This window comes from Fundulus heteroclitus, chromosome 20, assembly GCF_011125445.2.
Source record: "Fundulus heteroclitus isolate FHET01 chromosome 20, MU-UCD_Fhet_4.1, whole genome shotgun sequence".
NCBI lineage: Eukaryota > Metazoa > Chordata > Actinopteri > Cyprinodontiformes > Fundulidae > Fundulus > Fundulus heteroclitus.
The window spans coordinates 28,559,583-28,584,368 of NC_046380.1; the positions used below are offsets into that span (position 1 = coordinate 28,559,583).

Here is a 24,786-nt window from a genome sequence, read left to right on the forward strand (position 1 = left end):
CAGCCCAACAGAGGGATTTTATCAGGATGCTTCACTGTTGACGCAACACAGGACTCATAGTAGCCTTTTTCTCTGGACATATGCATTTACAGATACCCCAAAACAAATGAAAAGAGAATCCACCAGGACGTAATGTCTACTGCTCTTTATATTTATATTTCCAGAAGATATTCACTCATTAATATTTTGATTTATGTCCTTGCAGAGCATACAACAACCTCAGCTGAATCAAGGTGCTTTAAAGGCAGCATATACAATACACAGGATATATACTGTGGCAGTTGTTAGCACGGCTGCTTTGCAGCAAAACTGTCCTGTATGTGTGGGTTCCCTCCAAGTACTCCGGCTCTCTACTACAGTCCAAAAAAATGACTCTAAGGTTAATTGGTTGCACTAAGTTACCCTTAGGTACGAGTGTGTGTGTGTGATTGTGTATGTGTGTGTGTGTGTGTGTGAATGGTGGAGGTAGGCATGCCCCACCTACCCCACAAACCTGCATGGATAAGCAAGCTCATGGTGGGCGTCAATCAACCTGCTTGGATATGTCTCTGAGGAACCTGATTTCAATTATACTCCACTGGAAAGGTACGTAATCTCTGTTTTGTCATGGATTGTTTATTTAATCAGGACTGGATTAACCATATTGCCTGTGATGAATTAATCTGTTTCAAACGATATAGTTTTCTTTTTGCTTTACTTCACTGTACTATATTATATTATAACTGCTCTTGTGGCATTGCCTTTCATTCTGAAGTATCTCACTATATTTTTCAAATTTCCTTTGTCATAAAGTAAGTGTTCCCTAGATGGAGACAGACTTTATTTCCAATGTGTGGAAAAAGGTATAAAATTCTGGATGATTCAAAATGGGTAAAAAAATATTTTTGCATTGAATGATTAACCAGAGTCATATATCAGATAAATAAATTTAGTTTTTCAGTCTGGTACCAGAGAAAGATTACGTATGGTGCCAAAATGTGCTCAGATGGCAGGTGTGGTGCTTTGGTCAGGAGATATCCATATTCAAATATTTAGAGTAGTGCTCAGGCTTTTGGCATCAGGATTTGCATAGTTAATCATCTGATACTTTTTTTTTATCATTTTCCACACTAAAGTATCCCAACTCTATGGTTAAAATGTGGTTTTCAGAGTAAATGTTACACAGATGCAACTTCTAAAAGTTTAGCTGTGAAGTTGAAGACATCCAGGGTTTACTGGATTCTGCCACAAACAAAGAAGATGTGGTTTAAATAGGAAAGTCTCCAACTAGAAAGGTAAGGAAATTGTAAAGTCAAGTCTTAATCATTCTGCATTAATTAATTGACCCTCTTATTGAAGTTTACAGCTTGAGGCAAGTTGTACCTACCAATGCAAAAAGAGTGGTTTAAAGTGTGTGAAATCACATCTTTCTGAGGAAAGGAACTATGGTGCACAGAAGTTCAATGACATACTGCAGACACAGTAAACATTATCTTGTCAGTTTCTTCAATGTTATACAACCTTATTATACAGTCACCTGCAGCGCTGGACGCTCCTCTTTGAGCTAATCAGCTTCTGGCTGTCATCCTTACCTTCTGTTTTCGGATTTTCTCGTCTCTATCCTGGCAGGAAATTGGTCTGCTAACATGTCAGATTCCTTGAAACAGTCTGGGGTGAGACCACTGTTGGTCTTGACTGTTGTTTTAATTAGACAGCCCTGCAGCACACTGGCTGTCACGCTGAAATCACATTTACTCATCACACAATGCTGGACATGTAAATTGGCAAAAAAAAAAAGTTTATATATATATATATATATATATATATATATATATATATATATATATATATATATATATATATATATATATATATATATATATATATAATTTGACATGAGCAACATTTTGGTATCACTGTTCCATGTAAGTAATGTTCTTGGCCTATTTTAAAAGCTCGTTTGTCGTTTAACATCATTGTTTGAGTGCTTACTGCACAAGGACATTATGACAGGTTTGACCAATAAGGGATTCAGATAATGAAAGGGCATTTACATGCAGAGTATATCTTTAAAGAAAAAAATATATCAATCCCTTTCTTGAATGAGCTTTTGTACTCATTAGTGTCAGTATGTCTAATTTATCCACATCCTAGAATAATAAGGCTTCAGAATTTGTAGAAGGAAAAAAAACTTAAATCCAGGACTTTTGCATTTCTTCCTTGTTATTTTCTCTTGACCTAGAAACCAAAAATATTCTTATGAATCTCTCAAGGACATTCAAGTCTAGAAAGTAAATCACTCCCAAAAGGTGGCCAACACAGCCCAGGTAAGTGGCAGACCTTTCAGAAAACAGAGTGCATTAAGGGGATTTTCTTCTTACAAAAATAAATGAGCACACTGTTTATGAGACAACTTGTTTGTTTACGCTGCGACTAAACCTTTTTTTAGCCAAGAAGCTACTCGGGGATGTTATGAGCAGCAGGGATGAACATATTGTTTCACATTTGTTTAAGGGTTTGATTTGATTTATGACAGCTGTCACTGCTGCCACCCCCACAGCCGGTTGAGACATGCATATACAGCATAACAGAAACTGAATAATTTAGGGAGAACAAACTTGTGGAATGTGAAAAGTAAACTGATTTTATTTATAGATTTCTATCAGAATTTAGATAAAAGCCCTTCAGTTTTTATAGCTTGAAGAATAGCCTGAGAAACTATTTGATCTCTACTAAAAAATGTACAGAAGAAATGTTTCTGCCAATGAAATTAGTTTAAAAAATAGTATTTACAAAAATTAATTAAGTAATTTAATTAAAAAATCTTTTTGAAATTGTAATTAGTCAAATTTCTTGAATTTTTTTTTTAACATTTGCTCTGTCAAACAGTAGGAGGAGGTAAATTTAAAGTGCTTCCATATAATCACAGTTTATAGCTAGACATTCTGAAAATCTATGCTCCAAATTCCAACATTTAAAATGAATTTTTCACAATCAAAAAAGTGGCCTTTGAGTTCCACCCTCGAAACCAGATGTAGGTGTTGACAAAACCTGTTAGTGCTTTAAACAAAAATCCAATTGGTTACCTGGCAAAAAAGACATTTCTAGTAGGAATTTGTTCAAAGAATGAGTGAACATTTAAGAGAATACCAGAAAAGGAGGCAATTTCACCACAAAGATCATCAATGCAGGAATGATGGGTCAGCTCCATGGAAACACTAGAAGAAGACTTCTGTCCACCCCCCAAAAAAACAGTCTCTCTATTAGAAACCGTTTCCACCCCAGGATTAAGGAAGAATTAGAGCCTGGACTTTAGGTAAGCTACAATTAAAACCTGTAAAATGAGGATACAATAGATGTATAGCCTTAGCTAATGCAGATGGCTTGAGGAGGGTGTCAACAGACAGACCACCGAGGTGTTATTTGTGAGCATAAACCTTTTAAGGTCAGAAAGTTTGCTATTTTACAGTGGCTTTTATTTGTTTTGCATTCTCTGTGCAAAACATCTACTGATGTCCATGGATAGTGTAATTAAATACATATGTTGCCGCTTTCTGCAAGCAGTTCTCTTGCATGTTTACCCAAGATAATTAGCAGCAACTAGTTTATTCTCTGTGTTTGAGCTCAATAAGCTAATTGAAGGAGGAAACATTTAGGCATATTCCACACGCAGCCGGATATCTGGCTAAACGGAAACATTTTTATGCGGTTAGGCATTTCATCCACACGTAAACAGCGTTTTACATCTCTGAAATCGAATGATTCTGAAAACTCCGGGTCAAAGTGGAGATTTCTAAAGTTTTTGAGCCTGCGTGCGTACGTGACGAGACAGTGTCCGGTGCATCCTGCCGCTGACGTCACTTGTGGGCATTGTTATGGACTTGGCCATACAGTGGAGTAAAAAGTAAATGTTGTCAGAGAGGAGCTGATTTCTACATTTTTGTTGTTAACAATATGTGTCTAATCAATGTTAAACTGGACAATTTCACTAACCTTCAGCATCTGTGGTAGTCTATTTCCAACTGACCCTCGGAACTGCACAGCATTTCCTGTCTTCGCCTCGGTATTGAGACATCAAAGTAAAAGCGTACATGGAACATTATAACTATACAGTTTGTCCACATCAGTGTCATGGTCAGAAATGGCTTTTTGGCTGAGCCTAATAAAAATGGGTGGGCCAAATACTTATAGTTGAAAGTAAGTTTATTTGTAAGTTGCACGTATGTAAGTTACAGGCTGAGGGGAGGGAGAAAATACCTTCTCTGTTCAAGTGATCATCCTTGAATTGAGAGCGGAAAAAAATATTCAGGACTCACCTATAAGATGACTTAGAGCCACAGACACGGCGTAGTAGCTGCTGGATCATTTAAACTGCGGCAGCCCATCAAAGTTATTACTTCCGTTTCTGAACGCAATGTCACTCAGGAACGGCTGTCGTGTCTTCATCGATCCAGATGCCCAGGACACACGAAACCGTCTTTTAATGAATGGAAAACTTTTGCCGGGCTCCGTATAAAAGAAAGCAGGTGTCAGTGGGTTAAAACAAAAAAACAAAGCAGGTGGAAATCCGTGCTCACGCTCTACTAAAGTGTGAGCTCTGTTTTGCAACCCATGCATGCAGATCACTCAGTGACATCTGTGAAGAGTTTGGATGCATGGCCCACACCTGCAACATAAATTCTGTGGAAATGTCATGTATTAAGTTAAAGCACTACCCTGTTTTTATCAGCACACCTCACAGCTTGCAACATGACTATTTATTTTACACTGGATTTGAAATGACGGTAGTGTGGAAGGCTGAATTTGAAGTTGTTCTCTGAGCAGATGTTTTATGTTTGTGCTCCAAGCGGACCCAGTGAGGCATGGACTCCTGCTTTGCCATTAACCCACTAGCATTAATCTTAAGCTTATAGGAAATAGCAATATAGGAAATAGCACTTTTATTTATGTATCATAACCCCAAATTCTATGAGTATAGACGTAGCCTTTAGGCTCTGCACTTCAAAGCTTCACACTTTTCTACACAGCTTAGATGGCTATAGAAAAACAATAGGCTATTTGGGAACTGATTGTCCGGTCCCAGCATACTTTGTTCAATGATTCCAGGTAGAGACGATGTGGGGAGCGGAAACAATTCTTCCTTTCAGTTCTGCACTGTGCATGAGGGATGAACATTGTGGGAAAAATTCATAAATACAGACTATAAAACACTCTTTTAAAAAGGGAGGAAGAGGAACGAGGGGCTTGGGCTGAAGCTCCCAATGTTACAAGACCCTAAAAATGCCCCTTAAAAGTATGCACCGACATTACCATGTGATTAAATGAAGTAAGTGCACCTGAATTCTCAATACATTGAGAATTCAATACAAAGTAAAAAATTGAGAACTATCTTTATTTTAATTGAGAAATCTTTCTGGATAGGAAACGAAATGTCTTCAAACTTAGAAAAAAAAGTCCAGTTGTTTTTGTTTATTAACTTTTTTGGAATATAATTACCTACATACATGTGTACATGGCCTTAGTTGTTGCTCTCCCTATGTAGTTAAGCTTCCCTTCCAATTCATCATATGTGTTTCATAAACCGCAAGAAACAAACAAAAGCCACTAAACTAAGAAACTTTATGATCTTAGAATGTTAATGTTTACATTGTTCCCAGATGCTAAGGTAAAGTTGCACTCAGCTACTTCGGGAGGCTGTTGCAATGCAATCATGCACATTGCATATTGTATTGTGGTGAGTTGTTTAAATAGGCTGGAGTCTCTTCCACTGTTAAATGTTTTACACTGTGCAATATTTACTCTGATATTTACTTTTTATCTCCTATTGTTGACGTTTCTTTAGAGCTCATTTCGATTAGACTAGTTTGTTCCCTTTTTCTTCCTCTTTTCATTGCTAATAATTGTGTGTAACTGTCTGTGTGTTTGTCACTGTCACACCTGAATTTCCATTTTGCGCGACAATGAAGGAATTATCTTAACTAACTGCATGTGGATTCATATAGTGTGAGTGGCATGGCAGTGGGCTGTTTTGTCAGCTACATACTGTAGCACAGCAAATCCCTTAGAGTAAGACCTGGCTTGATTATGTGGAAAAAAGTGAGACTTGCACATTGAACGAATTTTGGTGACACACTTGTTGTGAGAAATGGGAGTGCTGGCTCATGCCAGTGCACCTCAGAGTCTCAATGCTTGTAAGAACCCGAACAAACATTAGGTCTACTTGCATGTTGCCAGATTTCAGTTTTTTTTAATTACCCCCTGATGTCCTCCTCCTCCCCAGAGAAGTCTCAATAAATATATTTCTTTTATGAACTCACATTTGAGTTGAAAACTTTATTTCTTTATTGCTAGTGATCACTGATGCTAAATATGAACTTGTCTTGTGTTTTGTCTTTTCCTTTTTGTGTGTTTCACACAAGCCTAAGCACAACTGAAAAGAAAATGTAGTACAAATTAGGATATATGCACTTGAATAATAAGAATGCAGGGTATTGCAATATTAAGAATAAAACAATGCCATTATAAAATGTTTGTGGAAAGTATAACGAGTCATTTCTAAGAAGTAAAAGTTGAGTTTTTTTGTGAAGTCAGGGAAAGCACAAAGGAAAGTAATGCAATTACAATGAAGCAAATAAGTTTGCAACTGTTTTCCAGAATATAGCATTTTTTATAACATCTAACTCACAGGCTTAATTAGTTGTCTTGCAGCCTGCTGCTTTGTCAAACAGGTAACACAGTGTGAGACTTCATTTTCTCTGCTAATTCAAAGCCACAAAACTGCAGTACCGACAAAGGACATCAAACAAACGCTTCACAAGCATTTATAAAAGTAGTCAGCTTTTAATAATTTTGATTTAAGGCAATCCAATACAAAGCATTTCACAACCCACCATATGACACTATTCATGTACAATAAAAACCCTTGAAACGTGAAGCAGAGTCATGCAAAACAGAAAACTGAAGATATTTAAATAATAGAGATATAAACAGGTGAATCAGACCGAAAATAATGATAAACAGATAAAAAAAGGGTGTTAACTGTAACATGCAAACTAGCTACAGCTTCTTTTCATTTTCTTCATAACAACTGGTGATACGGGACATTTCTCAGGAGTCAGGCACAAGAGAGAAGAGATACCTAAAGTCCATATTCAGTGAAATGTTTGGTGCAGAAATGCATGTAATCCGTATGGGCTGTATATATTTTTTTCTCCTATAGAAGAAGGCATACAAACAACATGCATTTGATAAAGATAATTTTAGAGCTTGATAGGATAAAAGGATCAATGGCTTTTCATAATGTTCTAAAAAATGTAACAAATATTTTTAAGACAGCAATCATCCAAAAAATATATAAAAACCTTTACAGTTAGCCTACTCTTTAGAGATTAGATCTGAATGGCTGAAGGAGATTTCTTCTTCTAAAAATGTTTTTTTTTTTTCTTTATAAAGCATTTTTAAAATGTGCTTTCATTTGTGAAAGGGACTGTTTAAGCCCAGGACAGTCTTTTGCTGAAATCATCTAAGATCCTAACCCAAGAAAGCTGCAAAACAACAGAAAAGATAGTTATTAAAAATTCAACAACTTTAAATCCTAGAACTCACACTTAGAGGAACTCACACTTTCCTCTTAACAAGACAATCTTGTTCATTATCAGGCCAAACTAGTTGTGGTTACTCTATAAAATGTGTTTCTGACATGTTCAAAGATGTGAAGGCAAACTTTTGTACCAGTAAGGAGTTATAATAATTGACTCTTTATTCAAACCGGACGTTACTTTACTCCTAACCTTACCCATCCATCTTCTGCTATTAGGACAGGACTAAATAGGATGGAGTGACTGCTGTTCAAATGATTAAGGCCTTTATAGTTCGCTACATTAAACATTTGAGCACAAGCCTTTTGAATCAAATTAATTCTGCTTCTTTGTTGCTCTGATGTCTTTCAAAGAAACATGTACTCTTTCATTATATGGTCTATCAATCAGAGCCACTTTAGATTAGACACAAACTAGAGAAATGTTTTTTTATTTAATATTACTAATTTCACTGCAGTAGGTAATTATTGGAAGTGCATTACAATTACTTTATGTTAGTAAGACAAAAGACAAAAGCCACTGGACCAAGCACATTTCTGCAAAAAGATGAGGTTTGAGAGGACATTTCAAAAAGATAATACAGCCTGAAATAAAATCTGTTCCAATCACGCAAATTTTTCTTTCTTGTGTTTTGGAAAGAAAATGTGTACAAAAGAAAATTCTAATAATTAAAACAGAGCTGTGGATACCTATGCCACATGAGGAGTGTTTTTACCCTTGTAACAGATTATTCCAACCAGTAGTGCTTCAGTTGTCTTCCAACATTTCCATGCATTCACATACGTCTCAGAAGTGGTGGCCGTATACCCCTAGAAATATACAGTATATATATTTTCTTGTTTAAAATAATCTTAAATACAATATCAGCATTGCTCTAATCGCAGAGCCTCTGTAATTGGCACATAAAGAATAGCACAATTTTGACAAATGTAGAAATCTGATGAAGGGATCATGCTGAAATATCTCAGCATTACATTGACCTACATTTCTGACTGAAGTCTGCATGCAAAGGAGCGGAAAAAATGGAACATGTTTAGCTGCATATTTCTGTCATCTCAACTGCTTAACATCCTCTGCAAAATCGTCATTGTAACTCATTCTATGGTGCCAATTAAAAGGTGCAAACTAAAACAACTATAAAAGAGGAAAAAAATGTCTTCTTGTCTCTATTCTTTGTAAGTTTCTTTTCATATTGCTTGTAAGGGGAAGGTTTTTAACTCAGGCCACAGCTTGACTTTGAACAAAAGAAGGTTTCATGTCCCCCTGAAGATCAAAGTCCAATGTTGAAAGTCATCAGGCTAATACTCAGTATAGTGCTAAATATACTAATGCTAAAGAAAACAAAAGCTGCGGCAAATTGCTTTTACCTAATTAATGTCCATTTGAGAGAAGATGATTAGAAGATTTCTTCTGAAATTACATTGCGTTAACTTTCTCGCTTATGGAGAACTAAACTCAGCATTTATATGTAAATTAGAAATGTAGCCAGCGACAGTCTTTTTTTTTCATATGGTGTCTTTATGTTCACAGGCTTAGCACTAGTTGAGCTTACTATTGTGATACTACCAGAAAATATCAAAAACATTGTCATAGTTTGCTGTTTGTGGCCCTTTTAGAAAACAGAGTTTTCCCACTAATATGATTTTGTAAACTTTTTAATGAGTTCATTTGCATAGAAAATAAATAATGGCTTTTACTCTGAAGACTGACTACAAATGATACTTTCTTGAGCTACAACTTTCTCTCCAGTGATGTTTGGCTACTCATCACTAGTCATTGCTTTAGGAAACCTTCTATTTTATGAGTAACTGTAAAGCAATGCAATGCCACAATGTCATCCAACATCCTGCTTTAATATGTATATTTTAGCTAAGTCAAACCCTATACTACATTCAAGCTTATTTTAGAGAGCTGCTCTGAGCTATTAAGTGTAATCCAATCCAAACATGCTAAAAAAAAATAGAACAAAGAGGTACATCACCTGACTATAACGTGCCATTAAACTTCTTTTTGGGGACTTTTTGACTTACTCATCCAGAAATCAGGTGGAGTTTTAATAGTTATTGTTGCATGTAAATTAAAATAAACAAATTAGCAGTACAAACGTATATACCTAAAAGGGAAAACCCACTAAGGTCGTAGAATTTGAGAATTTACTTAAAAGATTTGTACTTATTTTACATCAAGATAGTCGTTATGCTCTTTATGACTTTACTCATATAGAGTTCTGAAGAATACAAGTTGTACAATTGTACTCGGTGGCATTTTGGATTATATGTCCATGGCAGATCAGTAAAATTATATTAGGTTGCATAACTCCAACCTAAATATCATACAAAAATAATCCATCCTCTTAAATAGCCTCTTAATATGTTGAAATAAAATAAAATCTCTAAGGACACATTTAGATGTTATGTTCTTGTCTACAGGCACTGCTAACGGGAACCATAGGCCTGTCAAAACCCAACCTAGTTTTTTTTTATATCTACTGTGTGGTGGCTGTTTGACATATCAGCTCATAACTGACACATTTTAAAAAGATAACCTCTTAAACTTAACCTAAAGTATTTATAGTTATTTATATCATTTCAGTATTTACCTATAATCTACGTAGTTGTAACCCTAACCCTCTAACCATTAATTTAGTCAAAATTCAGAGCAACTAAATTACAGATAGATTTAAGGTCAACATCATCGCAAATGTCTATGCTTAACTTGGAAAGGGAGTGCTTATGTCTTGGTTTTGAACTACAGTATGTTTGTGCTGGGTGTGCTTGTGTTTTCTCTCCAGAAGCTTCAGAACTATGGCATGGCCTTGGCTGAGAACTACACCCCCATCTAGCTGTTATCAATTCATCTACTTCAGAATACTTAAAGAACTCTCTGACGATCATTTGGAGCCTGATGGTCAACCACTGCTGAGCGTACCTGAGAAAGTATATACCCAACCATAATTCTCATATAGATCTCCTTACCAATGGCTCCCGGTCCAACATGTTTTTGAACATACATCTGTCTCCATAGTCGTCATAAACAGCTTTCCACTTCGAGCCCTGACCCTGCCCACTCACCAGCTGATTTGCTGCACACCCAGGAACCCTTAGCCTCTGGACAACTTTGTAACGTGCTCTTTAAATAAACAATAAAACACAAAATTGCAATATGAAGTGAGCCAAAGTCCATTAAATGAGCTAAGCTCCCTAGGTACCTGGATAGATAACCTCAAATAAAAGCAAGAAAAGGCAACGATAATTCAGTTCCAAAACAAGCTCTTATTCCACTTTCACCTGAAGCCCTCCCACTCCATCCCACCAATCCAGTCCTTCAATCAAGGTGAATCTGTGCAAATCGGGTACACTCACAGGAGAAACGGCAACTCTCATAGGATTCGGAGGAATGTAAATATTGTGACAAAACTGGACATTTCATTGCATCCTGCCCAAGCCCACCAAAAGAGAGTCTGTCAGACTACATAGGTATACCGATGGACACTTCCACTAAGGTGTCTTCTCCCAGCTGCCATCATGCTCTATGCTGGCACTCTTCAAACTTAGGCCCTTGTTGACTCAGGATGCGAACAGAATCTTATAGACCATAACCTGGTTAAACAATTTCCACCATAACATTAGCCACTCCGATTCAGGTCTCTGTTCTCCCTTCAATTACCCTCAAGACGGAGCCAGTCACACCTGACCATTATCAACTTATCTACTTCAGCATACATCAGGTGCTCTCTGGGGACCATTCGGTGCCGGCTTTTTCATTCTCGACAGAGCAGTGATTGCTCTGTGAAAAGAAGCAGTAGTGCTCAGATTTTCTGATGACCAAAAAAATGGACCAAGCCACACCTCATGGATAAGTGGTCCCTGCTGCTATCAGTCTCCTCCAGGATGGACCATAGACACAGTTGGGTAACCAACATGATTTTGATGAACAACCATCATCTCAATGTATAAGTTTTTATGCATTTATGCATTTTCAGCAATCAGGGAACTCTCACACCCCAAAGTGAATAATGGAGAGAGCACTGTGTTCTTGATGTACCTCAGATGACCTCTTAACAAACCTATAGGGACCATCCTTGTTCTGACTTATTTTTTATTTATTTTTTTACATTGAGGTGTGATCTTAGTCTGGTTTGAAGGCGTCCTCATTAGGCAGTGTTTCCTATCTCTTTAATCTCTTCTAAGAGTAAAAAGAGCTTAAAATTTGATTGATTCCAAGTTTAATTGGGTCTGCTTCTATGTGATTGTAAAGTAGTAGAAAGGATTTCATTATAGCTGCGGTGATATACTGTATTATATGCAATTAGCGCATTTGCTGCTTATTTTGAGCTAAGAAAACATTTAAAAATGTAATTTTAAATGTTAAATACTTACATCTTTTGAATGAGTGTCCTGAAACAGTTTATATTTAAAAGTATGCTCATTGTCAATAAACAGAAGGAGAAAAAAAACTACTCTCTGTCTTCTACACGAGAATTCAGCTGTTCTTGTGTGACTCCTGATGGTTACATTTATGCCTTGGTCTGGCTCCATAAACATCTGTGTGGATATACAATGGGCTTTTAGATAAACCTCCCACAAACAAAGTGATAGGAATCAATTTTCCCTAAACTTAACTTTGAATTTTATATAAAATGTTGGTGGCAGACTAAAAAAATTTGAAAAGGATAAATGACTTCCTCAAGGTTAATGATTAGCAGCTCCCCAACTGATAGTATACGAACAATTGGGTACAGTCATTGTAGTTGTGCTAGCTTTTAAATTCAGTCACTCAAATAATAATAATTAAAATTGATTAGGTTTATTTAACTTTTAAAATTAAATATATCAAATATCCATGCCATTCTTAAAAAATGCAAATAAATCTCATACGACATGCTCATACAAACATTTAGTATTAAAGAGGAAAGTAGGTGGTGTTACTTGGAAAGTATCGGAAATGTCATTATCAGAAATGGAGATCAACCCCTAATATAAAAACGTATTTGAGAAGGAGAAGGTGGCTAAAAAAATATCACTGCATTAGGCCACACTGATGAGTGACAAGCAGGGTTTGGGTCAAGTTTACATGTCCTGATACACTTAGAGAAACGAGCACAGACAGGCACAAGGTTCAACCACGACATGACCTCTTTGAATCAACCTGCTGTCAAAAGTAGACGTGAAACAGTCACTGCCCGAAAGGCTTTCAGCAGCAAGCCCTGAAAAGTTGGGTCAGCATCTCCTGAAGAGAGACTACAAAGAAACATCACAGTAGAAACAAAACCCAAGCCATAAAAGAAAAAAAAAATACTGCTTCTGTAGTCAACAGGGGGTACAGCACAAAACTTTACACCCATTTCTTGGTCTCCTGTTCACAGCAAAAAAAGTAAAATAAAATCAGGAGGTAGAGAGTTCCCACTGGACTCTGAGTGGCTGCTGCATGCTAGCTGTCCTCAGTGAAAAGCCACCAGAAGGGTCTCAGATTTGTGTGTGATGGTGTGTGTTTCCAGGTGGAGTGTATGGCGGCGGTGCAGGGTTGGGTTTGATCCCTCTGGTCTTCATGTACGAGATAAACTGGTCAGGGATTTCTGCTAGCACGTCTTTGGCAAGCCGCGCCATGCTCAACACGTGGTTTCCCGTCCGGTCCATGTAATCTCTAAAAGGAACAAACTGAAGAACAATAACAGACAGAAAAGACATAGCTTAACGGATAAAGCAAAAAGCATAATTTAAAACTCTTGCCTCAATATATCTGTTGGCTCCTTCAAACATGATATTTTTATCCTCGTTTAGCTTTTGACTACATTACTTCTGACATTACTTCAAAGGGGCCCAGACAAGCAATACGGCAGTAGGTCACTCTGGTTGCATACAAAGGTTTTCCGATTAAATTAGAGTGCCCTGTTGGGTTATTACATTTTATTTCTGTGGTTTACACTTTGTCTTTGCACTATTTGTTAGAGACATAAAACACTTTTGTGTGTGAACATGGCTGAGAGTCGCAAGAAGCAAACCCCATTCATGTTTATAAGAAGAGACCAGAGTGGATTTGGGAGATTTTTTTAAGCGATCCCCCTGAAATGCTGAAAAGTAGGTAAGACGGTCTTGCACATGCACAGTAATTAAAAAAAAGGGACTTCCAGAAAAATCACAGATTCTAGCTTTAATTATTGCCATCTTCATAATTTTTTGTGGTACTGCCGTAGATAGCTCAACATTGTTTATATCTGCTGAACGTGCCTGGCACAAAATTTTTGTCAGGCTCAAAAAGGACTCAAGCACTTAAACGAAAGACTAAATACTATTACAACGAACGCGTGCCGTATATTGTTTGATCTGAAGATGAATATAGTTTTTTTTAATGGTCAGAGAATGTGACCAGACCTCTTTAAACAGATACATTGTTTTTTGTTTAAATAAAATCTTCATCTAGATGAGAAGCAGAAATGCTGACAAGAAATATCAAAACATCCATGTCAGTTCAGTAGGTGGCATAAACATTAACTCAATTCAGCAGCGATCTGTGGACCCAGAAGTGTGAGTTTTTCCTTACGGCAAGAAATACGTTGTCACTGCAAGCAGTTTGCAAAAGCTAATCCTAACGGGCTATCACTGTCTGCTGTGATGTTGTCAGTCTGTTTATGTTTTCCACATTTTTACTTTATCTTCAGATGTAGTTTGTCATCAGTCGGCTGTCTGCTTATTAGGATTGTAGTTGTTTATTCTTGTGTCTGTGAGATCCTTATTTTCCTGCCTGCCTTTAGTTTAGCTGGTGAGTTTATTTAGTCATATTCTGTTTATTCAATTTTTAAGTTCTGGTTTCCTTCAACCCCTGCCACCACATTGCTCTCTCTCCCTCTCTCCTTCAACTCTATCACTCTCATTTCTGTCACCTGTGCTACTAATTCTCACCTGCCATTCCCTTTGTTCTCTCCCCTATTTAACCTGCCAGTCTCCTTGCTGCCTTTGTCAGACCATCTGTTATGCTTCACCTATCTTGTCAGCTCCTTGTTTCTGCCCGGTCCTTGTCCTTACCTATACATCGCCTATAAGCTTGTAGCTTTTGGATTCAACAAACCTTTACCCTCCCAAATACTATGCAGCTCCCCAGCTCTTGTCTGCGTTTTGGTCCAGCTTTAAACTACTCAAACCTGACAGATAATTCGGCCTTGTAACACATTTTAGTGCGGTTCCACATGCAGCTGCTTCTCCTAAACAAAGAGCTGTCAGGGGATAACTGGGGACATACAGATCACATGGGACATGCAGACAGGAAGTGACCATCATTATAAAGGATGAAAAACAGTATGAATAGCAGGGGCACCATATAGCCAAAAAGGCTATAGCCCTCAACTAAGCTGTCTTGGGTTCAACCCCTACGCCTGAATGTCACGGAAAACCACCAAAGGGAGGCACCCAGGGGGAATCCTGATCAGATGCATGGCTCCTTTTAATGTGGAGAAGAAGCAGCTCTACTTGGTGCTCCCCGCAGATAACATAGTTCCTCCCTCTATTGAATTACCAACTTAATGTGGTGGACTCTGAGGGCTATGTTCTATGTATATCACCCATATATGTCACTGCCACAGAATCTTTGCAAGTACTACTCAAATGTCACAGCAACGCCTCAATACTAACACTATATTATCTGGTGTTGCGCCATGTTAACACTCTGTCAGCACCCCAGAAAATTCACTTACCTTGGCATGTTGAATGCTTATAGGGAAGGTGAGGAGGAAGGCTGAGGAGCAGGACAGACTTTGTGACCACTACTTTGTGATTAATTCTGCGTACAATTGTTTCCCCACTTGGGGGCACCCAAAATCTCTTCACTATACACCCGATTTAAAAAGGGTAGTACATTATAAGCAATGCATGTACTTCATAAACATGAAAGGGATTAATTTCACAAAATGTGGCTTAATTTCTTTGAAAATTCATAAAGCCTGTTTTAGATATGACAACCTTTCTGATAAGATGTAAGTTTATCCCTAAAAAACACCAACATAGCCCTATAGGTAAACATGGTAAGCTATATGAGATTTACACTTGTGATCTATTTTAGACAATAAAATAACCCAAAACAACTCTTCGTCTATCAGTAGTTTTAAATATGGAAGGGATGAAGCTTCTGTATTTATAAAGAATGCTTAGAAAGTATGCACATCATTCTTCACTGTTCAAGCATACAATTGCTTGAATCCTAAATTTTAAAACTTTGGATGTGGACAGATGGCAACTCACTGCAGCTGAAACAGCTCCACAGGTGCGACACATAATGTTTCCTGGAGTGGCATGCATAACAAAACATTTTCAAGGCTTTGTCCCACATGCACTCACAGAAAATAGATTTATGTCATCATCTGTGAGTAGTTACAAATTATCTTTTAGGATGTGCACACATCAGTAAACAAAATGCTAATGTCAAAATTATGGAACATGAAAGCACTGTTGCTGATCATTTGTGAAACGAAATATGTTAGTTAGTGAAAAACAAAAAAACATTTGTCTCTATGCAACATTTTTTTATTCTAATTCACCACTTGGCAATTACGTCTAATGGAGATTAAAATACCCACAGAGTTTCTTAGGCCATAATGTTGTGTTTGTGAGAATAAAGCCCCAATATCTTCCATACTCTGGAGAACAGTCACCTGAACAATGTCTCTTTCTGCCAGTTTCCCTCGAGATGAGACCCTGATGTCGTCGCCATCCAGCTCCACCATAGCTGCAAGACAGAAAAGCACAAGCATGCATGCACAGAATTATGTGGTGTTAAACCTCTTCAAAAACAGCTACCATAACAACCAAGATAAGGCTGCTCCATGCTCATGTAAAGGCTTAGGTGTCAATGTATCTATGTATTATCTTACATTTATAATAATACATGTTGTATGTAGTAAAATACGTTAAGCTGTGCAGTCTTTATTGTCGGTCTAATCACCTAATAAATCCTCTATTATAGACTTTGCAATTTCAAATCATCAGCACTAGACATTGCAAACCCTGCAATTAACCTTAGCCATTTCTTTGGCAATTATGTATGCATCCACCTACACATTCCCTTCTCTTCAAATTTAGACGGGTTTGAACTGCAATTTTCACTGTGAAGCACAGCCAGGAAGGATGTCTGTTTTTATGTATATGTACGCACACACTATATATATATATATATATATATATATATATATGGGTTTTAATCTTAATAAAGCATTCTGAGCAGTTCTCCTGTTCTGTCAACCGGTACTCTAGAAGTATTTGTATGTACTGTATATTTTTGCCATATTCTGAATATTTTACGACCTCAACCTTTGAACAAAGTGAGAGCTGACATGAGCCAGTGACAAAGTGTCAGTGTGCTTTAGATAAAAGCAGGCTTATACAGAAAACGTCCTGTCTCTTTTATCTTTTCTTGTTTCTCTGGAGACAACCATGCATCAGACATATCCTAGCTAAAATGCTAAAATTAGTTTATCTTTGCCACTCAGTACAGGGTAATTATATTGAATTACTCAGATTTTTGCAATGAGAGTGGCTGTATTTTTCTGTTTGCCTCTTGCCATAGAAAAGCCTGTAGAAGGCTGTATCTGCAAAATAAAGTGCAGCATTACACAAAGCAGGAAGGAACCAGTAAAAAAAAACCTCTGTAAACCAGTTAGTTTATTTACTGAGGAAAGAGTGGAGAATGGCATTGGATCCAGCAACAGCTAGGAGATGACAGTGCTGAGCAGGGGAACTCAGAGAAGGAGCCTAACTAACACACAATGAACTAAGCTACACACAAAGTAAACTGAAAACTAAGGGAAAAGGACTAATACTAAGAGAATAAACTAGAATATACAAATAAAAAAACACCAGAAAGCAGTAATAAGCTAAACCTAAAATAATGAATACAGCAGTAACTTTCCAACACCAATTAACACAAAGAAATGAACTAAAACGCAAACAAATGACAACCAAAACCCAAATACTGATAGAACGTAACACTCACATTGTGCCTTGCAAAAGTATTGATAATCCTTGCATTTTTAACAAAGTGTGTTACATTACATTTACACACTTTGAAATACAGGGACTTTATGTCATTGATATAACAACAAAAAACTGTGAAGTGGAAGAAAAATAATATGTTTTGCTAACACAAATTTGTGTGGTGTGTATTTGTGTAAAAATACAATGCTACCAATTTCCCTTAGTTATCAGCTAGTTGAGTAAAGTGTCCACTTATGTGTCATTTTTATCTCAGTATAAATCCAGCTGTTCTGCAATGGCCTCAGATGTTTATTAGAGAACATTATTTTTAAAATAGTTTTATGAAAACCATTAATAACAACAGACATTTAAGGGATAAAGTTGAAGAGAAGTAGGGGAAAGCTTAAAAACAATAACCCAAGCTTTTAATATCTCACTGAGCACTGTTCAATCCCAAAAGTGAAAAGAGGATAGAACAAGTGGAAGCCTACCAAGATGTTGACGTCCACTGTAAACTGACAAAGAGATAATCGGCGAAGCATCCAGAAGACCCATGGTAACACTGGAAGAGCTTCAGAGATCCAAAGCTCAGATGAGAAAACAAATCTGGCCTGTATGTTTAATAAAAAAGTGTCAAGAAAAAAGCCACTAATATCCTAAAGCCTAAAAAAATAAATAAAAAATCATCTTTGTAGTTTGCCATAATTTTGTAGTGGACACAGCAAACATCTTAGAAGGTGTTCTGGCACAAAATGTAACTCTTTAGTAGAATGTAACATCCCATGTGTGGCGGAGAATTAGAAATACACATTGCCATGAACACTTGGCCATATGGTGATAGCGGTATTAAACTCTGGGAATTCTTGCTTTCTTTCCACTTCACAATTAATTGCTACTTTTTGTTCATATTTGACTTTTAATCTTAAAGGATACATTAAAGTTTCAGGTTGTAGCAAGAGGTTTAAAGAGTATGAACACTTTGGCAAGGTGCTATATGTTTATAAAAACACTAAAGTTATTTTACCGTCAAACTCAGCTTGACCCACTCCTACAATGATGATGGACATAGGAAGCTTGGCAGCCTGCGAAGTAACCAGAATACAAAACATATGAAAAATTGGTTCCCTGAAAAAAACACTATGTGCAAATTTCCTTGGTCTGAGGTTGCCACCATCTGATTACAATAATGTTGCATATTAACATTTGACATGATGAATGACCCTCAATTTAAGTAAAAGAAAACCGATTTATTGATATTGAGGAAATATCAGAAAGATTAAGAATTTAATACATTGACATTGTGTTTTTTAAGCTTGTTTTTGACGTTTCCTGAAATGCTACTGACCTTAACATATTTTTGATATGACTGAACCCCATTACAACACGAGCAGGACACTAAATGTTAGTTATTGGACTCTAGATGGAGGAGTAAACTGACTGCTTGTAGTAACAGTGCAACTTGAAAGGCAGGGGCAGATTTATTTTTTTCAGCTGACGATGCTTTGACAGCTACACAACCAATCTAACCATAGCAAGTCACTCAGATAAGTCGTTTTATTCCCCCTTAAGAACATTATGATCTTATCTTACAATAGCAGTCTGCCTCAGCAGTGTGTTCACCTATAAAAAGAGAAGTATGGGGGGGACAAATGGCTGGTCGACATGTAGGCTTGGAGGAAAAAAAAGAACAAATTTCTTGGCAGCAAGCTTGAATACGTCTTATATTGCAGCAGATGGATGAGCCAGGAGAGGAAGGAAGGACGGAGGTGCTAGGTCAAATAATTACAGCCACTGTCTCCGTTCACCTGCCCATCTACTCCCAACTCAAACCTCAAGTCAAATAAGACAATGGTTTGGTTTTCATTATGGAAACAAACAACTGACAGAATTGCCAGTTATTGTTTCGGACCATGGTAGAGTGTAAATCAGCTCACAGGAGAAACCAAAACTTCTATGAATTTTATTTGGATTTTATGTGATAGACCAACACAAACTAAAGCGTCATTATGAAGTGAAAGCAAAACAACACATCACTTTGAAATGTTTCACAAGTAAAAAAGTGTGGCATGTACTGTATTTGTATTGACTTCCTCCTGTTTGATATACATAAATAAAGTGAACTGATTGCTTTCGGGTGTCACCTAATTGTTAAATAGAGTCAAGTCTTTTGTAACTTAATCCCAGAACAATCCCAGCTGTTATGTAAAGGCCTGGACGGTTTGTAAGAGAAAGGATCAGTGAACACACAGCTGGTCATGGAGATCATGAAGCAGTGCAGGGATTAAGCTGTGGAGAAGTTTAAAGCAGCGTTAAACTATAAACATATTTCAGAACCCTCCACCTGAATCTATGATTAAGAAGCATAAAAGGAAGTTTATGGTAACACTGAGTGAGCTCTGATTAGATGAGGCCAAAATTGAAGTTTATAAAACTGTGTGCGAACATAAAGCTAATGCAGGTAAAAGGGGCCCACATCTAATCTTTGGGGGTCAAATGACCAGGTCAGGCTTTTTAGAACCAGTGGGAACCTTCAGATCAGATTGGAGCTACTTCCATATGTGGTCCTGAATCTTATTCGTAACTGATGTTTTGGAATGTGACTCCAGTGGGAACAACCCAAGCAGATTTAAGTGCAACTTTGATGTCACTTTCCGTCAACATTTGTCTCAACTTTGTGCTGCCGGCGGCTGGAAATGATAGCAGTTAGCATTACTAAGACAGACACCAGCTGCCTGCCACAGTACTGCTCAGTGGAAGGACAGCCAGATGTTAGACCTCATTAATTTATGGAGTGAAACGTCTATTCGAGGAAAATTGGACGACTCATATGTGAACACGGAGGACTTTGGAATGCCACATGGAAGAAATATGGTCTCAATAGAATCAGACTTTTTTAGACATTGAATTCATAGATTTTTTTTTAACCTGTGCAATTATTAGATTTTTTTGTAACTTTAAATTTGCAAGTGAAAATTACACCTGCAAAAATTTGCCTGTAAAAATTCTGCTGCATAAATTTGCCTACGAATGTCCTGACCTTCTGGTGACTCAAGCCAAGGCAATCAGGACTAGATCGAGTCAAGCGGTTTTTAGCCAATCAAATTACAACCCACCAGACCACTCAGGTCTTGAGGGTTGATACACTATGCACTATAGGCAAAACTCAAAATTAGCAGCACCCTGAAGACGTCACTCTTACTGTGGTGGCAGCAGGATCATGCTGAGGGGAGTGCTTTCCTTCAGCAGGGATAGGGAATTTCAGCAGACTTGATGGAAGGGGGATCCTGGAAGAAAACCTGTCAGAGGCTGCAAAAGACTTGAAACCAGGGAAAAGGTTTACCTTCCAGCAGGAAAATGAACCTAAACATTTCAATTTTTAATGAATTTATCTTTTAAGTGTTGTCCAAGTCTGAACTTCAACTGCTGCGGTCCTGCATGTTTTGGATGTGTCCATTTAAAAGCCATGTAAAATAGCCATTTTAAATGCTGTTGTTGCATCCTCATTATTTTAACAAGTTTTGCAGAAGTCTGGTGATGAACAATTTATTTGATTCAGATTCTGTTGAACGATAGGAAAAAAAAATCAGTTAATAGATGGACTAAGCTTACATAAGCATTTCCCCAAAGAATTGTGGCAGTGAGTGCAACAAAAGTTGCTAAATGATTAATTATAGAAGGATGATACAAAGGCACATCACATTTTAGCTTTTTATTTTTGGAAAAAAAAGGTGTTGTTTTTCTTTCATGTCATAATTGTGCCCTATTTATTCGGTATATCATATGAAATTCCAATAAATCCTGTTAACTTTGTGGTTTAAACAAGACAAACTGTGCATTATATCTTAACTTTAAAACAGTGTATCCCATACTTACTTTGTTAAAAGAAGAAAAATGAATACCTATTTACTTCCCCTAACACACGGGATATGAATTTAAAAGGTTGTGAAGTGCCATGCAATTTACAGATTCCTATAATTAGGAGAGCTTAAAGAACAGAAATGTAACACAACATGAGAAAGGAAGAAACAAAATCAGATGCAGTGTAAAAATCTGACAGAAGACCAAGATATTAGATTGGTATATATGCAGAGCCAGAAAATTCCCTTGAGGAAATGGATTCTACGATTTCTTAGAGGGAGAGGAAATTCAGCTGAAAAGAGAACCAAGAAGTGAGTAGAGGTAGAGGCTGAATGTGCTCTGTTTTTATGTATGGACATAGATAAAAATCACCAGCCTCATGCTCACAACCTAACTAAACACTTCTAGTGCTGAGATGTTTATGAAGAGTTGAGCACTTTTAGATTTTCTGAATCTAAAAGTTCCTCTACTCATTTGTGAAACTTGCAATGGAGCACGATTTAGTTTCAGGAATATATATGCATGACCCCAGCAACCTGTTCTCTCTCATCCAGGAGCAATGCAGAGTAAAAAGGAAGAGCAGCGGAAAGCAGCGTGCATCAGGAGTCCACAGGGCTGGAGGCCGTGAGATAGAGCAGCAGGCAAGATCTTAAAAGGAAGGTGTGGCTGTTCTAATGTTTCGATTAACAGTCGCAAATTCCCTTTAAATCCAGTCTGCTGGGTGTTCTGTGCCTGTGGCAGGCTGAAGAAGGTGCAGGAAGAGTGGAGAAAAGAAGGAGACGCTAAAGAAAAAGAAAAAAAAAAGTAGCAGACATCTGCTATTTACAGCTGAAAGAAGGGAAAAAAAATACATGACGAGTTTCAGAAAAGCCTCAGGGGACTAGATTTATTTTTATGCTGTATTCATAAACACATTAAAATCTTTTAAATATCTATAACATATAGTGTTTGGTAGAAAGGTAATCATCTGTAACTGAAAGAAATAACAAATACTGTATATCTTCTCTTTTGCTCTAAAAACTTTTGAGACTGTTACATGAAACTATGGCTCAAGGGCCTTTTTCTGCATATTGCTGAACAGCTGTTCTTTATGCAAAGCTCCTGCTGTGTCTGGATTGGTATGAAAATAACAAAAAGGACTGATAATCATTTAAGCTTTTTAGATTTTTTTGGGTTACCTGCTTTTGTCTTGGCTTTTAAATGTCAGCTAATGCTTTTGGTAAATGTGAATTTTTTTTAAGTCCTTGACCAAAACAAACAGTTTTCTGCAGTGATGATTTTGTACAAGTTATTGTATCTATCTATCTATCTATCTATCTATCTATCTATCTATCTATCTATCTATCTATCTATCTATCTATCTATCTATCTATCTATCTATCTATCTATCTATCTATCTATCTATCTATCTATCTATCTATCTATCTATCTATCTATCTATCTATCTATCTATCTATCTATCTATCTAAATATATATATACAAGCATTTGAAGTGACCAACAACATAATTACATCCATGACATTGTTTTTTAAATGTATATACCAACATTTCAGAAGTATTTGCATATAATAAAAATGTAAATTGACTTTAATCTACTACTAATATCCTTACCATGCAGTTGTATACACCTTAGCACATCCATTTACATAGATTGGCTTATGGTGGTAAATGAAAGGTTTTACAATTTAACATGCAATCAAGTGTTCTCTTGCAAGGTAATTTATAAGTGCTGCTTTTATTTCTAAAAAAAGACAAACTTTTTTTTTTTAAATAAGGTGGATAGCTCATTAACACCGTCTCGTAGTTGGACTTCTATGGAAAGGCAGTACAACACATCATCTTCATAATATCAATGTTTGTGTTGATGTTATTTCAAAGGACCTCTTGGACTGCAATATTGCGTTTGTATTTCCCTTTGTCATACATACACCCTTTGCTTGCCAATAAGATGTTCAGCATGGTTGAAGGAGGCTCCCTGTGACAGATTCCTACACCTGGAACATATGTTTGTGCCCAAGATGTTTTAAGGGTCAGAGAGTATTGAAAGCAATTGTATCAAAATGTAAGTAGCTAACATCATTCAGCCTTTCTCTTGCAGTATTCATTTAACATAGCAAAAGGTAAAACAGTTCTCAGAACAGATTGCTGTTCTAAAGGATTACAGCATTACTTTACATGAGACTAATGATACAATTAAATAGAATAGTACACTTTTTATCACAACTGTTTTTGCAAATGATAATTGTTTAAAACTAGATAATATAAAGCTTTAGTTGTCCATATTTCAATAGCATGTTTTATCAAATCGCAATGACTATTGTTACCAGCAGTTTTTCATCATACTGTTTTTTTAGAGTAACTTCAGCAGAGGATCTGGCCATCAACAAGCCAGGTGGCCCTTTACCAAAAAAATGAATACCTGCCTCTGCCTTAACACATAGCTCCAGTGCCTTCAAATCTGTATCCTTGGATGTGTCTCGCTTCATACGGTGTAGGAAATAAAAAATAACTGCCTTCACTTCTTACATTTACGATGGCTTCTTTGGTCTGGGCCATGTCTGAAATGACACCATCTGTGATGATTAGGAGGACAAAGTACTGGGAGCCATCCTGCACTGCCGCTGCATATCTGCATACACAGACAAAATCAAACATTAGAAGATCATTTGTTATTCACAACAGTTCAAAAGAAGCCTGAAATTAAGATTACCTCATATAGTCTTCTCAATACCTGTGCAAACTCTGTTATCCGTGTCATCGCAACAGCAAACAGGCTTAAATCGGACGCAACCAGACTTTGAAAACATTTCAACACATATCCAGGAGTCTTTGTCAATTCTGTTGCTCAAGTGCGAGCCACTACAATTGACAACGACTCCTGGATAAGTGTCAAAACTTTTCAGAAAGAACTGGGTAAAAGTCCGGTTGCCTCCGATTTCTGCTATAGTCATCTAAACTACAAATACACAATTCAAATTCACGGGAAGACTTCACTGCTTTTGACATTTCCTCACACAACATCAAATGAAAAATGCTTTGTAATATTACTGCTGTTCTTGAGCTGTCATTGGAAAAAGGAAATGTTCAAACAACGATGTCTAAAGCAAGGTTTTCATAATTCAATTCAAGGATTAAGTGCATAAATCAAACAACATTTGGTGCTTTAGTGCAGATCTTAATTATTGACAAGCTGTATGGCTTGTTGTAGTTTTAAAAGTACAATTTATTAAAAAACAAACAAACAAAAACCCATCTCCAAACAATAAAACAAGTTTTATTTTGTTTTTTTGTTTTGTGGTTTGAAGGAGATAAGACAAAACATAAAATTGGTTTGGCTTGTTTTCCAAATTTGATTATTATTTTAAAATTAACTAGCATTTCTGGCGAACTG

The 24,786-nt window shown here is 36.9% G+C and overlaps 1 protein-coding gene across 3 annotated transcripts in view; it reads right to left on the bottom strand.

Annotated features, from left to right (window-relative positions):
• Positions 1–6,799: 6,799 nt before the first annotated feature.
• The window catches only part of cpne5b (copine Vb), a 172,922-nt gene continuing 154,935 nt past the window's right edge, over positions 6,800–24,786 (bottom strand). For all 3 annotated transcript variants that reach the window (XM_036151206.1, XM_036151207.1, XM_036151208.1), the window contains 4 exons: positions 23,922–24,024; positions 18,561–18,618; positions 16,219–16,292; positions 6,800–13,234 (listed from right to left, as the gene is read on the bottom strand). In XM_036151206.1, the coding sequence (XP_036007099.1) occupies positions 13,043–13,234; positions 16,219–16,292; positions 18,561–18,618; positions 23,922–24,024 (427 nt within the window). In that variant the 3' untranslated portion in view covers positions 6,800–13,042. The remainder of the gene's footprint in view (positions 13,235–16,218; positions 16,293–18,560; positions 18,619–23,921; positions 24,025–24,786) is intronic.